At 38.9% G+C, this 16,200-nt stretch overlaps 1 protein-coding gene across 7 annotated transcripts in view; it reads right to left on the bottom strand.

The window, feature by feature from the left end:
* Window positions 1-16,200, bottom strand: part of SYK (spleen associated tyrosine kinase) — a 104,506-nt gene that overhangs the window by 12,653 nt on the left and 75,653 nt on the right. For 6 of the 7 annotated variants that reach the window (XM_070459410.1, XM_070459405.1, XM_020894458.2 and 3 more), the window contains 4 exons: window positions 13,752-13,839; window positions 11,993-12,170; window positions 8,277-8,486; window positions 7,235-7,424 (listed from right to left, as the gene is read on the bottom strand). In XM_070459410.1, the coding sequence (XP_070315511.1) occupies window positions 7,235-7,424; window positions 8,277-8,486; window positions 11,993-12,170; window positions 13,752-13,839 (666 nt within the window). The remainder of the gene's footprint in view (window positions 1-7,234; window positions 7,425-8,276; window positions 8,487-11,992; window positions 12,171-13,751; window positions 13,840-16,200) is intronic. The other variant, XM_070459409.1, reaches the window with a different exon arrangement.

The following is a 16,200-nucleotide window of genomic DNA, read 5'->3' as shown; positions in this document are numbered from 1 at the left end:
CCTGGGTCAGGAAGATCCCCTGAAGGAAATGGCAACCCACTCCAGTATTCTCGGCTAGAGTACACCATAGACAGAGGAGCCTGGTGGGCTACAGTCCATGGGGTCACAGAGAGTTGGACACAAATGAGTATGGGCACATACTATGTAGTACTCTTAACTCTAGGCTCCATACTGTAGGTTAGAGCTCCAGAATTTATTTTATAACTAGAAGTTTGTACCCTTTGACCAATATTCTCATTTCCCCCACCTCCCAGCTCCTGGCAACCACAATCTACTCTTTGATTCTATGACTTTAGCATTTTTTAGATTCTACCATATAAGTGAGATCTTACAGTATTTGTCTTTCTCTGACTTATTTCCCTTAGCATGATGTCCTCAAGGTAGGTCTGTGTGCTGTGCTGTGCTTAGTCGCTAGGTTGTATCCGACTCTTTGTGACTCCATGGACTTTAGCGTTAGGCTCCTCTGTCCATGGGGATTCTCCAGGCAAGGAGAATCTCCAGGCAAGGCAAGAATACTGGAGTGGGTTGCCATGCCCTCTTCCAGGGGATCTTCCCAACCCAGGGATTGAACCCAGGTCTCCCTGGGTCCATTGCAGGCAGATTCTTTACCACCTGAGCCACCAGGGAAGCCCAAGAATACTGGAGTGGGGAGCCTATCCCTTCTCCAGGGGATCTTCCCAACCCAGAAATTGAACCAGAGTCTCCTGCATTGCAGGTGGATTCTTTACCAGCTGAGCTACCAGGAAAGCCCCCAAGGTATGTTGATGTTGTCTCAAATGGCAGGATTTCCTTCTTTTTTATGGCTGGATATATCCCATGTATTTGTCCACAGTTTTAAGACAACACACACACACACACACACACACACACATGCACACACTCACACACACATCACATTTTCTTTATCCATTCATCTGTTGATGGATATTAGGCTGTTTCCATGTCTTGGCCATTGTGAATAATACTGCAATGAACATGAGAGTTAAGATATCTTTACCAGATAGCGATTTCATTATCTTTGAATATATACTTTGAAATTCCTAATGATAACAATAGTTCTATTTTTATTTTTTGAAGAAACTCTACATTGCTTTCCATAGTGACTGCACAAATTTATATTCCCATCAACAGTACACAAGGGTTCCTCTTTCTCCACATCCTCAATAACATTTTCTACCTCTTATCTTTTTGGTGACAGCCATTTTAACAGGTATGAGGAAACATATGGTCATTGTGATTTGCATTTCTCTGTTGCTTAGTGATGCTGAATACCCTTATACATACTTGTTGGCTATCTGTAGGCCTTCTTTTGTTATAGAAATATAGGAAAAATAGAATCTTTCCATTCTGGTCCTTTGCCCATTTAAAAAACAGATTATTTGGATTTTTTGCTACTGAGTTGTATGAGTTCCTTATATATTTTGAATAATTACCAGTTATCCAAGATAGATGGTTTGCAAACATTTTCTCCCATTCTCTAGGTTGACCTTTAATTCTGTTGATTGTTTCTTTTTCTATACAGAAAACGTTTTAGTTTGATGTAGTCCTGCCTGTTGATTTCTGCTTTTGTTGCTTGTACTTTGGATGTCATACCCCAAAAAATCATTGCCAAGACCAATGCTGAGGAGCATTTTCCATAAGTTTTCCTCTAGGAGTTTTATAGTTTCAAGTCTTACATTTAATTCATTAATCCACTTTGAGTTAAGTTTTGTGAGTGTTATAGTCCAGGGGTCCAATTTCATTCTTTTGAATGTGAATATTCAGTTTTTGAAGAGTATTTTTCCCAATTAGATATCCTTGACTCCCTTATCAAATATTACTTGACTGTATATGCATAGTTTTATGGGCTATTGCTTCTGTTCCATTGGTTTTCAAGTTTGTTTTTATGTCAGTACCACACTGTTTTGTTTACTATAGTTTTGTAGTATAGTTTGAAGTCAGGAAGCATAATGCATCCAGCTTCATTATTTCAGAGGATTGCTTTGCCTATTCAGAGTCTTTGGGGATTCCATATGAATTTTAGGATTATTTCTTCCATTTTTGTGAAAAATGGAATTCTTGTAGGGATTTGTATTGAATCTGTAGATGACTTTGTGTAGTATGGTAATTTTAACAATATTAACTCTTCTGATCCATGAACACAGGATACCTTTCCATTTATTTGTGTATTCTTCAATTTTTCATCAATGTCTTATTTTCAGTCTGTAGATCTTTTAACTTTCTTGGCTAAATTTATTCCTAAATATCTATTGTTATAATGCAATTGTAAATGAAAGATTTTCCTTCATGTCTTTTTCAGATAGCTCACTGTTAGTGTATAGACATGCAACTGATTTTTGTATGTTGATTTTGTGTTTTGCTATTTTACTGAGTTTGTTTATTTGTTTTCACAGCTTTTTGATGCAGTCTTTGGGTTTTCTGTACACAATGTAGGGGTTAAATGATGTGGAGGTTCAGGATGCCAACACTTCATATACTCAAAAATCCATGTATAACCTTACAGTTGGCTCTCCATCTTCATGGTTCTGCATCTACAGATTCAACCAATAGTGAAATGTGTAGTGATATAGTACAGACTTAGTGAGAGAAATCCATGTCCAAGTGGACCTGCACAATCCAGATCTGTGTTGTTCAAGGGTCAGCTGTATAAGATTATGTCATCTGTAAATAAAGACAACTTTATCCTACCTTTCAGGTATGGATGCCTTTTATTTCTTTTTTTAAATTGAGGTAACTTTGATACATATGCCTTTTTTTTCCCTAATTGCTCTGGCTAGGACTTCCAGTACTGTTTAATAAGCACTCATCTTATTCCTGATCTTAGATAAAAAGCTTTCAACCATTCTCCACTGAGTTTGACGTCAGTGTGGGCTTGCCATTACATGGCCTTTATTGTGTTGAGGTATGTTCCTTTTACACCAACCTTTATGAGACTGTTTATCATGAAATGATGTGAATTCTATCAAATGCCTTTTATGCATCTAAAGAGATGACCATATGATTTTTATCCTTCATTCTATTAATATGGGGTATCACATTTACTGATTTGCATATATTGAACTATCCTTGCATTCAAAAGTAAATCCCACTTCACCATGACGTGTGATCTTTGTAATGTGGTGCTAAATTTAGTTTGCTAGTATTTTGTTGAGAATTTTTGCATCTAAGTTCATCAGGGATATTGGCCTATAGTTTTTTTTTCCTTATATCTGGCTTTGGTATCAAGAGAACATGGGCCTTGTAAAATGAATTTGTGAGTATTTCCTCCTCTTCCATTTTGGGCATTAATTCTTTTTGATATGTTTGGTAGAATTCTCTTATGAATTCTGTCTTGTCCATTTGGTCTAAAGTATAGGTCAAGTCCAATGTTTCTTTACTGATTTTCTGTTTGTAAGACCTATCTATTGTTAAAAGTGGGGTATTGAAAGCTCCCACAATTATATTGTTATCTATTTCTCCCTTCATATATGTTAGTATTTGCTTAATATATATTTAGGTTCTCCAATGTTGGGGCATGTATATTTACAATTATTATATCTTTTTTATGAATTGACCCCTTTACCATTATATGATGACTGACTTCCTTTGTCTCTGGATAAGGTTTTTAGATTGAAGTCTATTTTGTATGATATAAACATAGGTACATTTGCTACTTTTTGGTTTCCATTTGTAAGGGATATATTTTTCTACCTCTTCACGTGGAGATTTTGTGTGTCCTTAAAGTTGAAATGAGTCTCTTGTAGGCAGCATATTAGCTGGCTCTTTTTTTTTTTTTTGTCCTTTTAGTTACTCTATGGTTTTTGATTGACAAATTTAATCCATTTACAATTACAATAATTATTCACAGGTAAAGATTTAGTAATATCATATTATTGTTTTCTGGATATTTTAGATTTCCTTTGTTTATTTCATCCTCTCTTGTTGTCTTCCTTTGTGATTTGATGATTTTCCATAGTGGTATATTTAGTTTCTTTTGCTCTATCTTTTACACATCTACTGCAAGTTTTTTCCTTGTGGTTACCCTAAGGCTTACATACAATATGTTACAAATAAAAATCTATTTTAAGGTGATAACAACTTAACTTTGATTGTATGCAAATACTCTTACCCTTTCACTCTTCCCCATACATGCTATGTTTTCAATATCACAATTAAAGTCTTTTTATATCATATATCCAATAATAAATTATTGTAGCCATAGCTATTTTTAATATTTTTGTCCTTTATCCCTTATGCCAGCATCAAGTGATTAACACAACACCATATTATAGTAATGGGGAATGCTAAATTTGATTATATACTTACCTTTATCAGTATGCTTTATATTTTCATATTTTTCATGTTACTAATTAGCTTCCTTTTATTTTAGCTTGAAGAACTCAGAATTTCTTGTAACATAGGTCTAGTGGTAATATACTCCCTCAGCCTTTTTTTGGCTGGGAAAGTCTTTATCTCATTTTCATTTCTGAAGGACATAAAGCGTTCTCTGGGATATATAGTATTCTGGGTTGGCATGTTTTCTTTTTTTTTTCTTTTGGTACATTGACTATCATTCTACTCTCTTACGGCTTATAGATGTGTGCTGAGTAATCTGTTGGTAGCCTTAGGGGGAGCTCCCTTGTAAGTGACAAGATTTTTTTTTTTCTCTTGCTGCTTTTATGATTCTTTTTCTGATTTTTGACAGTTTTATTATTGTGTGTCTTGGAGAAGATCTCTTTCAACTGAATTTATCTGGGACTTGTGAGCTTCATGAACTTGGATGCCCAAATCTCTCCTCAGATTTTGGAAGTCTCAGTCATTATTTCTAAAAACAAGCTTTCTGCCCCTTTCATTCTCTCTTCTTGGACTTCAATAATACATAACTCATTTTGCTTTATGGTGTTCCATAAGTCCTGTAGGCTTTCCCCATTCCTTTCTTTAAGAAAGGTTTTGGTTGTGTTGAGCCTTTGTCGTGGTATGCAAGCTTTCTCCAATTGCAGTGCATGGGCTATCTAGTTGTGGTGCACAGGCTTAGCTACCCTAAAGTATGTGGGATCTTAGTTCTCCGACCAGGGATTGAACCCATGTTCCCGGTATTGGAAGGTGGATTCTTAACCACTGGACCACTGGGGAAGTCCTGAGAGAATCAATTCCTAGCCAGGTTGATAAGAAGTCAGAGATAGGGGTCTGGAATTCTTGAGGCTTTCCCTTTCTTGGTGAAGAGAACTCTTTCTAGCTGGGTTCTCGCCTGACACTGAGTAATACTGACCTGACGGATGGGATGATGCAGGCAAAATAAAGCTATTGTTTTTTCCTTTTAGTGCAGTTATTCTCATGTTTTTCATTCTGCTGTGTTGCTAACGCATTTTAAGTGGACTCCAAGAGTTCTCCCTGGAGCCCTGTGAGATGGTGAAGGACAGGAAAGCCTGGCGTGCTGTAGTCCACGGGGTTGCAAAGAGTCAGACATTACTGAGCAATTGAACAACAAGAGTTCTCTCAAAGCTGTTTCATTCATGGATAGCTATCTGACCATTGATCGTTTTTGGAGGACGGAATCTGGATCTCCTACCCCACTGTCTTGTTCCTGATCCATTGCCTTTTATTTCTATACTGTCTTCTATATTTTCTTCCCCTTCTTTATAGATTTTCAGAGATCTGCTTATTCCCTTTTCAAAATATGCTGTTTAATATCTGTGGCAGTTGGAAAAATTGACCCTCATGTTCTTTGACATTCCTCCCTTCTGCCTTGAATATGGGTGATCTGTGGTTGCTCTGACCAATAGAGTAAGTGGACAAGACTCTAAGCCAGTTCCTGGGCCCTGAAGTTAGGAGTGTGACAATCTCTACTTCCTGCCTCTTGAGTAACTTGGTCTCAGGACCCAGTCACCATGCTGTGAGGAAGCCCAGAAGTACATGGAGAGGCCACATGTAGATAAGTTATTGTTAAATGGATGCAGACCAGTGAAAGTCCCAGATCATGGCCCATGTCAAATCAGTCATTAGTGATGTGAGTGAGCGGAGTGGAAATAAATCCTCCTGACCTCTTGGAACCACCCGCATGACACATGACACATCTCTGTATGGAGCAGAGATGCACCATTTCCACCAAGCCCTGCTCACACTGCAGAACTGAGAGTAAATAAGTGCTTGGTGTTGTTTTAATGCACTAAGTTTTGGGACTATTTGTTATCTCAACTTCTCTGTCTCCTCTTTAAGCCCTTGCTTTAGATAGTCTGTATTTTCTTCTTCCTACTTATCATCATGAAGTGTATGTTCCAAAGTGTCTCTAACTTTAAAATCTATTTTTTTCTGGTGTGAATGTGTGGTTATTACTTGAGGGCTATTGTTTCCTTTGCTGCATCTCCTAGCAGTCCCATCAAAGGGATCATCTGATGCTTTACACATTCTGGCTCATTTCTGAAGTGGCTTCTCTGGGCCAGCTTGTCTATGAAGAATGGAGTGAGGAGCTGTGATGGGAGCTCTGCTTCTGTTGCTCAGCCTTTGTGCTGACCCTTAGCTGACTAAGATCTGCTATCCATCACCATCTGCCATACCCACTGCTGTCTCTCAGAGAAAGCATGGGTGGGTGTATGTGGTCACTTAGGTGTCTTCTCCAGTCACTTTGTGGTGTGGCACTCAGGGAAACTCCACAACTCTCATCCTGCCATTCACTAGTTAGGTCATCAGGGTATGTCATCTATTTCTAAGACTGCTGGACATTCCCAGGGACATGAAGAACTGAGAACATGCTCTTGACACCCTTTTCTACTATCTGGTCTCTGTTACATTTTCCAGTGGGTCAGGGTAGACTCTACATACACTCTGACTGCGTTCATATGAGGACTTTTTTCCCTTCTTTTACTTGCTATTAGCTCATTTGAGAGTTCACAGAGGAGCTTTGAAAAATCCTGCTAGAGTCAACCCGTCCAATACGTATTTTCCAAAGTAATTTAACAAATAAATTCTCTTCTTGTTTTTTTCCAGATGAATCACCATTAATACCTTGATTCCCTATTGTTCTAAGGAACACAGTTTGAAGATACTATTCTGAGTAAATCTCAAGTTGTGACATATTAGAGTATTTCCATCTTTTTAACGATAGAATCAAAGCTTAAGAAGAACATTTCTTACACAGTTATTTTTCTATGGGGAAATTGCTTCTTGAAATCTTACCAAAACAAAATAAAGAAAACATATATTTGCATTTCAGAGTTTTACTACCAGCTGCTCTGAATGGTGGGTAAGTTGTTCATACCTTATAGTAGTTTTCATCAGCACGAAGTGCTTTGGAAAGTCCAAAATCACTGATTTTGGCATAATGTTGAGTAACCAGCAATACATTCCTTGCAGCCAGATCTCTGTGCACAAAATTGCACTCTTCCAAATATTTCATTCCCATAGACACCTGATGAACCAGCTCTATGATGTTTTTATCCTTGACATGCCTGAAAGTCACACATATGTCATTAATGATAGTGAACAGGAGTCCATTTCAGAACAACCACCCATGCTTCTCATACAGAGAATATGAACTCACTTATTTCCTATTCTTCTAAAGCAAGAGTCATAAGTGGTGGTGACTGGTATTCAGCTGCTAGAGTTTTCAATGTGTGCTTTGAATTACATGAAAAGTAGTATAACAGGGTGGTCAGAGCTGGCTCATGGAGAACCAGGATTCAGTTAGAACCCTCATTCCAATATTGAAAAGGTAAGAACGCCAACCCTGAGTCCCATTTAAGTACAAACATAGGTGCAAATGGGATAAAGAAATCAATGGCTGTTATGATTTATTCCTCATGACTCTCTATCTCAACCATGGCTGGAGATGAGCATAGCATGATTACTCCATTGATGGTTGCAATGAGTTAACAGCAATGGATATTTTAAAAAATAATTACTTATGGGAATGCAGTAGTCAGCCAGACATGTAAAATATCACTGTTTTCCCATATAAAATGTTTATTTAATTGTTTCTTTTAAAAGAGTACATTCTTTCTGCCTGGTGAGAGGAGAATGCTTGTCAAGATAGTCTAGAGCTGACTCTATCACCAGGCCAGTATGACGTGAGCAAAGGAGTCCAAGTTGTTGAATTAGAGTTTTTCTTTATGTATTAAGAGTTAAAGAACACTTGATCCAAAGACCACAGCTCTTGAACCTCCCCACTCAAGGTCCCCGAGTGGCCAACTCTGGGAAGGCATGGGAGGAGACAAGGGTTCTGGAAGAAATCAGGCTATGATGTGCATTGGGCAGGCAGGCCCTGACCCTCACCTATGAGCTGCTGGGGCACCTAAGGATACCTGTTCTGTTGTAAATATTTGTTGAGTGGACCAAGTTCTGCCATCTCCATGACCAGCATCCAGGACTCGGCTTCACATATCCCTATCATGCGCACAATGTAAGGGTTGTCAAGCTGCTGCATGACGTTCGCTTCTGCTAATAACTCATCCTTAAGAGCAGGGTCATTGGCCTCATTTTTCAGGATTTTCACAGCCACTGTTTTCACAACTCTGCAAAAGAAATTGGAACACATAAGAAACTTTTCAAAGTGGCTCACGTATAGATAATTGTTTTCCATGAAGCATAATTCCTGTGCTGGAAATGACATTATAGAAATACCTGCACAGAGAGGAAATGTGTCTGACGAAGCCATGTTGTACATGGCTAATTCTTCAATCATGTTCTCTCATTTTATAGACAGAGAGTAATACCTAATTAGTTGAAAATAATGGGAGAGTGCTGAAGAATGCCGCAACCAACCAGAAAGCTGATGCACTGTAGAATATTTAAATAACTTTCAAATAAACCTTTAAAAACTATGACATGCATAGATTCCGGTAACATCTTGAGATGTATCACATCATTATGTGTAATGTATGTAATTACAACATGTCTTTAATATATGTTACAATGAATTTCTAGCTGCAGAATTAAAAAGCATACACTGTTGAAGCTTATAATTTACAAAACACTTCTAAAAACTGAGTTTTGCTAATTTTAAGCATGCTTCAACAAGTTTGAAAAAAACTAATTCTTTTCCATTTTCGAATAAAAGCATCATCATCTAAGTAATATTTGAACTCTTGAAAATATTCTGACATAGTGGGGCTTAAATAAATACATAGCACTTAACTATGTACGATTTGAAAAACTGCATCTTTTCATGATACAGTTCCCACAAATGCAGGAAGTATAACTCTTTTGTTGAACTTCAAAAGTAGAAAATAAAAACAGAAGTATCAAATAAAATAGGTTAAATAACAGAATAACAGAGTAAGTCTCACATACATTCAGAAAAGAACATATAGCTGCAGTGTAGAACTCAAGAGTATTTACACATTAGACACAAGATGTAGTTCCTACACAGATGGAAGTATAGAACTTCTCCACTACCTAAGAAGCCTCTGCATTCTCCTCCTGAGATCAAGGAAGTATAATCTTATGCCATCTCTAGATAGTTTATTGTTTTACCTTTCACATTTCAGTCTACCATCCATCTGGAACTAGTTTCATGTATGGTGTGAGGTAGGGGTCAGAATTAACAAGCACAAATCTCTTGATTCTTCCAGTGTTTAAGGAAGAAAGAACATTCACAAACTCTTCCAGAAACAAAAAGAGGAAGGGAACTTCCCAACTCATTTTATGAAGTTAGCATTAACCTGATGCCAAAACCAGACAAAGAAATTACAGGAAAATAATTTACTGATATCTCCCATGAATGTAGATGCAAAAATTCAAAGGGAAATATTAGAAAATTTATTTCAATGTTTTATGAGAAAGATATAGTGAATATATAATTCATGAATAAGATAAGTTTATTCCAGGAATGCAAGGTTTAACAGCTGAAATTCAATCAGTGTAATTCATCCACAAACACAATAAAGAAGAAAAAGACTGTGGCCCTATCAGCAGAGGAGAAAAAGTAAAGAAAAAATGTAACACACATTTATGATTAAAAACAAATCTCTCAGAAAAGTAGAAATAAAAGGAAACTTCCATAATATGATAAAGGGCAGCTGTGAACCTAGTGGTGAAATATTGAAAGTTTTCCCCCTGAAATCAGGAATGAGGAATGTGACCACTGGCACTTTTAACATTGAACCATAGTTTCTAGTTAATACAACAGGCAAGGAAGAAGTATAAAAGTATAACAATTGGACAGGATGAAATCAAACTGTTGCTATTTATAGATGATATATTTCTGGGTCAAACAAAACACAAATAAACGACTGGAAATAATGAGTGAAAAATAATAGAAGACTTTAAGAAAAGTTGTTGGACATCAGGCAAACAGACAAAATCATATTGCATTCAAGCAATGCCAAGGAATAGCAAGTAAAAATTTTAAAATTATACCACATATATTAAAACCAAAAATACTAAATACCTATGAATGACTCCAGCAAAGAAGCTGTATAAGACCTCTACACAAAAAACTAAATAATTTTGCTCAGAGAAATTAAAGACCTAAGTAGATGGAAAGATGGGTCATGCTTATTGATATGAAGACTCAATACTGTAAAGATATCATTTTGTCCCCAGTTAACCTATATGGCCTCTCCTCTCTCCACATCTCTAGTTGAAATTATGTATGTATAGTTATGTCCATGTCAATTTACATATTTAATTAAGTAGGGAATTGAGTATTACAAACTCGTTGAGAAAATTTATGCCTTAATACAGGATAATTTATATTAATTTTATAAAATAATGGACATATATCATATTAATTTATTTAAAAGTAAGCATAGCAGTCATATATCTATATATATGACTTTATATATCTGTCACATGTCATATATATATACATATATATATATATATATATATACATATATACCCAAAAAGTCAGACATGACTTAGTGACTGAACAACATATATATACATGTATAAACACAAATAGTGAAAGGGGCAGGATTAAAAGCATAAGTGTCTGTGCATACTCTAGCATGTATTTTTGACCCTTGAGCCATGTAAATTATCTGCTCAAGAAAAAACTGTATACAAATTCCTTAAATTGAAAATAGCATCAAACAATCAAACCCAATTATATTCATATCAGTAACATCCTAGCTTGGACATAGATTTTCAGGGGATTTGTTTTAAAGGACTTTAGAAACCAATAATCTTACTGAAAATTCCACGACAGATACCTTCTAAGCACCAAATAAAATACAAAGAGATTTTTAGTAATCTAGCAATTTTAATTGTTATATAATACATACTAGGGTTTCCCAGGTGGTGCTAGTGGTAAAGAACCCTCCTACCAATGCAGGAGACATAAGAGACATGGGTTCAATCCCTGGGTTGGGAAGAGCCCCAGGAGAAGGAAACGGCAACCCACTCCAGTATTCTTGGCTGAAGAATCCAATGGACAGGGAAGTCTAGCGGCTACAGTCCATGGGGTTGCAAAGAATCGGACCCGACTGGAGCAACTTAACACACACGTGCACACACATAATACATACTGCTCTTTGAAATTGTAGACTAGAGCAAATAAAAAATTATACTAATGACACTTGTCATCAAGAATTTTCTGGTTAAGAGAAATGAGACACAATTTTTAAAAATCAAAGAAAATAAGGGAAAACACTGTTATAAATGAATGACTGCATCTTAAATAATACATATGTGTATGCATGTGCATATAAAGATCTAAAAATTATACACACTCAGGTTTGTTAACAGTTATGTTTGGGTGGTAAAATATGATTTTTTATTTTCTTATATTGTCATTGACTCTATTTCTTAATTCTCTATAAGGGACACACAATACATCTAAACTAGTATGTACATAACTATTACATAAACAGTTAATATATATAATGGATGTTTTCATTGTAATTGTACCAGAAATGAACAAATATTACACGGTCAATCACAAAGCATTTAGCCATGTCACGTTACATTTTGTGTCCGGGATTAAAAGAACATGATACATGTATATGTGGTAGTTTCTAGAATGTAAGCTCATGTGAGAATAAGTGCAGGGAAATGGTGCAAACTTTTGACTTACTTTTTCATCTGGTAATAGCCCTTCTTCACGGTCCCAAAGTTCCCAGAGCCCAGTTCCTTGTCCTCCAGGGTCAGCAGCTTCCGGTCCAGGTAGACCTCCTTGGGCCGGATCTCCTCGGGGTCTGCATAGGGGCTTTCGTAGACCTCAGTGTCCATGGGCAAGGCTTCTCTCTGAGCTTCTGAAAAGGAGTTAAGAAACTTACAGCCCGTGAACTTGATCCCACGTGAAACTGCCATCGTCCCCTGCTCTTGCCTCCTGGGGTCGTGCCTTGCCTTTTGTGATCTTGGTTACCTTGGGCATTTATAGAGCCTGTGAGCACTCGAGACATAGCCTTTCCCGGCTATGGCAGGGTAGGAAAAAGGCCCTCATCTTTGTTGTACTTGACCCATGTTCTTGCACTAACGTACATCAAGAAAGAGTTTTCCTGTCAGCAGCAAGAGACGGATGTGCTCAGTCATGTCCAAATCTTTGGGGTCCCAGGGACTGTAGTCTGCCAGGCTCCTCTAGAATTTTCCAGGCAAGCATACTGGACTGGGCTGCCACCCCCTACTCCAGAGGATCCTCCCAGCCCAGGGGCTGAGCCTCTATCTCTTGCCTCTCCTGCACTGACAGGTAGATTCTTTATCATTAGCACCTCCTGGGATGTGGCCTCCTAATGGACTGTGGTGCCTTTAAACTCTGAAAATCTGGCCCTCCTTCACTGAGAGGCGGGGTCTACATCACCTCCCCTCCGTGGCTTCTGTAAGCATGTCCACTGATAGAGTACATCAGTAGTGATATTTGTGATATACTCAGGTCCTAAACGTCATGCACCTTCTGTCTGGGTTGCTGGGAATCTTGAAGCTTCAGACTCCGTGCAGCTGTTTAACTGCCCTGGCTCCTTCTATGCTGTGAGAATGCCCCAGCCAGTCCAGGTGGAGAGACCAGATGAAGAGCATCTGCGGCTCCGTACCCTGGAGATGAAAGATGCTGGCCGGCCTCCAATGCCCTGGTTCTAGTCCCACCATAGTCTCCACTCCTGCTGGCCCAGCTCCACCCCTGATCTGCCTGCAAGAGGCCCCATGCCGCCACGGCCCGGTTCAGCCTTGCCCAGATTCCTGACCTGCATGAGATAATTCAATAACTGCTGCTGATTTAAGCTACAAAGTTTAGGGTTGATTTTTTGTAGCATTACATAGATCAAGTTTACCAACTAACACAAAAAACCTGGGTCCACCTAGAAAACCTAAGAAGCTGATCCAGAGGCCCCATTTCTGACCAGTATAACAGAGGCCTTGTGAGTTTGAAGGGGTGCTTCCTCTCCTGGCCTTACAGAATCGCTGCAGTTCCCTGAACATGTCTAGAATCCCCAAACTTAGACGTTTCTTCAGTTTTTACCAGCTACCCGTTGCTGGACTTCCATTTGAATTTACTCCTGGACACAGACATCTTTTCAAAAACAGATCTTAGAAATGGAAACTTTAAGTAGCGTCAGTTATTACTGGAAAAGGTGAGACAGTCTGAAGCACTGGGTTTGAAGGATATTTTCAACATGGTTGATTTATTGTGAGGGAGGCTGTATAGACCATTTCATCCAACAGACACCACTACTTGCAGACACGTGGCATCTTCCACCTGCCACCAGATGACAGGATCACTCCCTGCTAGGCAGCGCTGTAACAGCCGACGACAGCAGGGTGAGCCGGCCCTGCCATTTGCGAGGGGCTGTGGGAGGCATCCTCGCGCTGTGAACGCCCAGGACTAAAGGGGCAGCTCTTACCTCTCTCGTTGGCCCACGGCCCTCGGTCTGGCTCGTAAGGGTTGAATGTTGCAGAACTATCTGCCTGGTTCCCTGGGGATGTGGAGGCCTGAGGCACACAAATGATAACAGCTCATTTTTCTTCATGAATAACACTGTTGAGTTGGCCTGCATACTAATTTTTATTTTCAAATAATCACGTCTTAACGTAAGCAGGGAAGACAAAGGAAGGAACCGGGCAAAGAGACAGGAAAACAACAAGGACGACATGGCTTATCTCATTCTCCGGGCAACTGATGGGTTGCTGTGAAGGCTAAATAAAGCTCATGCTCCTATAACAGAAGGGGCCTGCAGGGATCCCAGGGGGTGTCGTGAGAGAATTAAGCAGAACTGTTTCGGTGGAATTCCCACTACTTACTCGCCCTTTCAAATCCTACTTCCACTTGCTAAAAGATGCTGAGGATTTTCATTATCCCCTTGGATTCAGTCTCCTCCATTAATTCTCTCTAATATTACAGAGAAGTTATTGAAAAAGAAACATTAAGTATCCACCAGCTGCTTCAAACCACTTCCCAACTCTAAAGCATCCATGAATTCCCGGTATCCACATGTATCTTTACAATCTGTGGAGATCTAGCAACCTTTGGGTAAACGCCAGAGGGTAGTGCTGGTCTGGTCAGTAAGCTAGAGGTACCGAGACGAAGCGGCTGCTAGCATCCCAGGGTCTAGTGCCCCACCTGTTAATTGTCACTATCGTCATCATCATCAACAACCAACCCTTTGAGACAGGGAAGCCTATTTTTGCTAACCTGAAGGAAGGTATTTCTTCCTTGTACCCAGAGTAGGTAACTGATGTGTATAAAAAAGTCTTGCTGGCCATTATTAATGGCAACTTTCCTTATTATTTATTTGATCTGCATCAATTTGCAGCAGGAAATAATGGGGGGGGGGACCCACTGTTATATTCCTATATCTTTTCCCTTCCAAAAGTCTCTATCTCAATTCTGCCTGATCCACCTTTATCCTCAACTGAAAACAAAGGTCTGTGCTTAGTCACTCACTCATGTCTGAGTCTTTGTGACCCCATGGCCTGTAGCCCAACAGGTTCCTGAGTTCATGGGGATTCTCCAGAAAGAATACTGGAGTGAGTTGCTATGCCCTCCTCCAGGAGATCTTCCCAACCCAGAGACTGAACCTAGGTCTCCCACATTGCAGGTGGACTATTTACCGTCTGAGCCACCAAGGGAGTCCAAGAATACTGGAGTGGGTAGCCTATCCCTTCTCCAGGGGATCTTCCTGACTCAGGAATTGAACCAGGGTCATCCTGCATTGCAAGCGGATTCTTTACCAGTTGAGCTAACTGGGAAGCCCCCCAAGCAAGGGTATTATTACTAAATTTGTTTCACAGGAAAACCACGATTCAAATCATCTTTTTGGCATGAGTTGAGTAGAAAGAAATTTTATATACCTGCTTTTTTTTTCCAGCAGTGCCCAAACACTGACCATGAAGAAATGAGATACTGCCATATTTTGGAGAAATTTAGAGAAACAGAGACAGTAAGCTGAATTTTACACAGTCGCTTATCTACTGGCACACACGAAACGTTCACCTGCCTTCCTGACATCCCCAGCTCGGGATCCAAAAGTACAATAATGAAGTCACAGTGCATCACTGCCGTGACATGGTCACTTGTTCCTGAAACTGTCTTTCTCCTGCTAACCGAGCTCTATAGAGCCCCGGCTCACCATGGCAAAGCCCCTTCTGAGAAGCCAAAGGACATCCGCTTTTATGGGTCAATGGAATGCCATTGCATCCATTTTCTAATGACTATCTCAGCATTCTTATCAAACTGTTTAATAGAAACAGCTGTGATGTATGAAGAATGAAAAGAGAATATAAGTTACAGAGGATATAGTCATTTATTCACTGCATCAGAGCTTTGTTGCTAAATTGTTCACTCAACTACTGCTAAATAGATATGTGTTCAACAAACATAACATGAATGAATGAGTGAATGGAGATAAATTTCAAACTGGGAGGTGTGAAATGCAAACACTTTTAATGTGATTTAAAAACGAGTTCTCTCTCAAGTTCCTCTATTAATAGGTGTGGCTAATTCCAAATAACAATATACCACTTTTAAAAATTAACATATGATTATAAGACTCTTGGATATACGGTTCGTTCACTTTTTATTTATGATATAATTACCCTGTCTCAACAGAATTGTCCTAGGGGAAACTAGGTAATTCTCAAAGCTTGCCATACTCCTGCTCTGCTTAGCCCCCTCTGGTAATCAAACTATAAGGCTGAAATAGTTTTCAAACTAAAAAATAAATTCTTTTAGGTTCACATTGACTATCATTTCAACTTCTCTGATTTTTTCCCTTGAGGTAGGAAGATTCTGAACTCAAAAGCAAAACCACAACCCCAGGACCAGCTATCATGGACAAGGAGAAGGCATCAATA

The sequence above is a fragment of the Odocoileus virginianus genome, chromosome 31, assembly GCF_023699985.2.
Source record: "Odocoileus virginianus isolate 20LAN1187 ecotype Illinois chromosome 31, Ovbor_1.2, whole genome shotgun sequence".
NCBI lineage: Eukaryota > Metazoa > Chordata > Mammalia > Artiodactyla > Cervidae > Odocoileus > Odocoileus virginianus.
The sequence above is the reverse complement of the archived record's forward strand: the minus strand, read 5'-3'. Positions and strand labels throughout refer to the sequence as shown.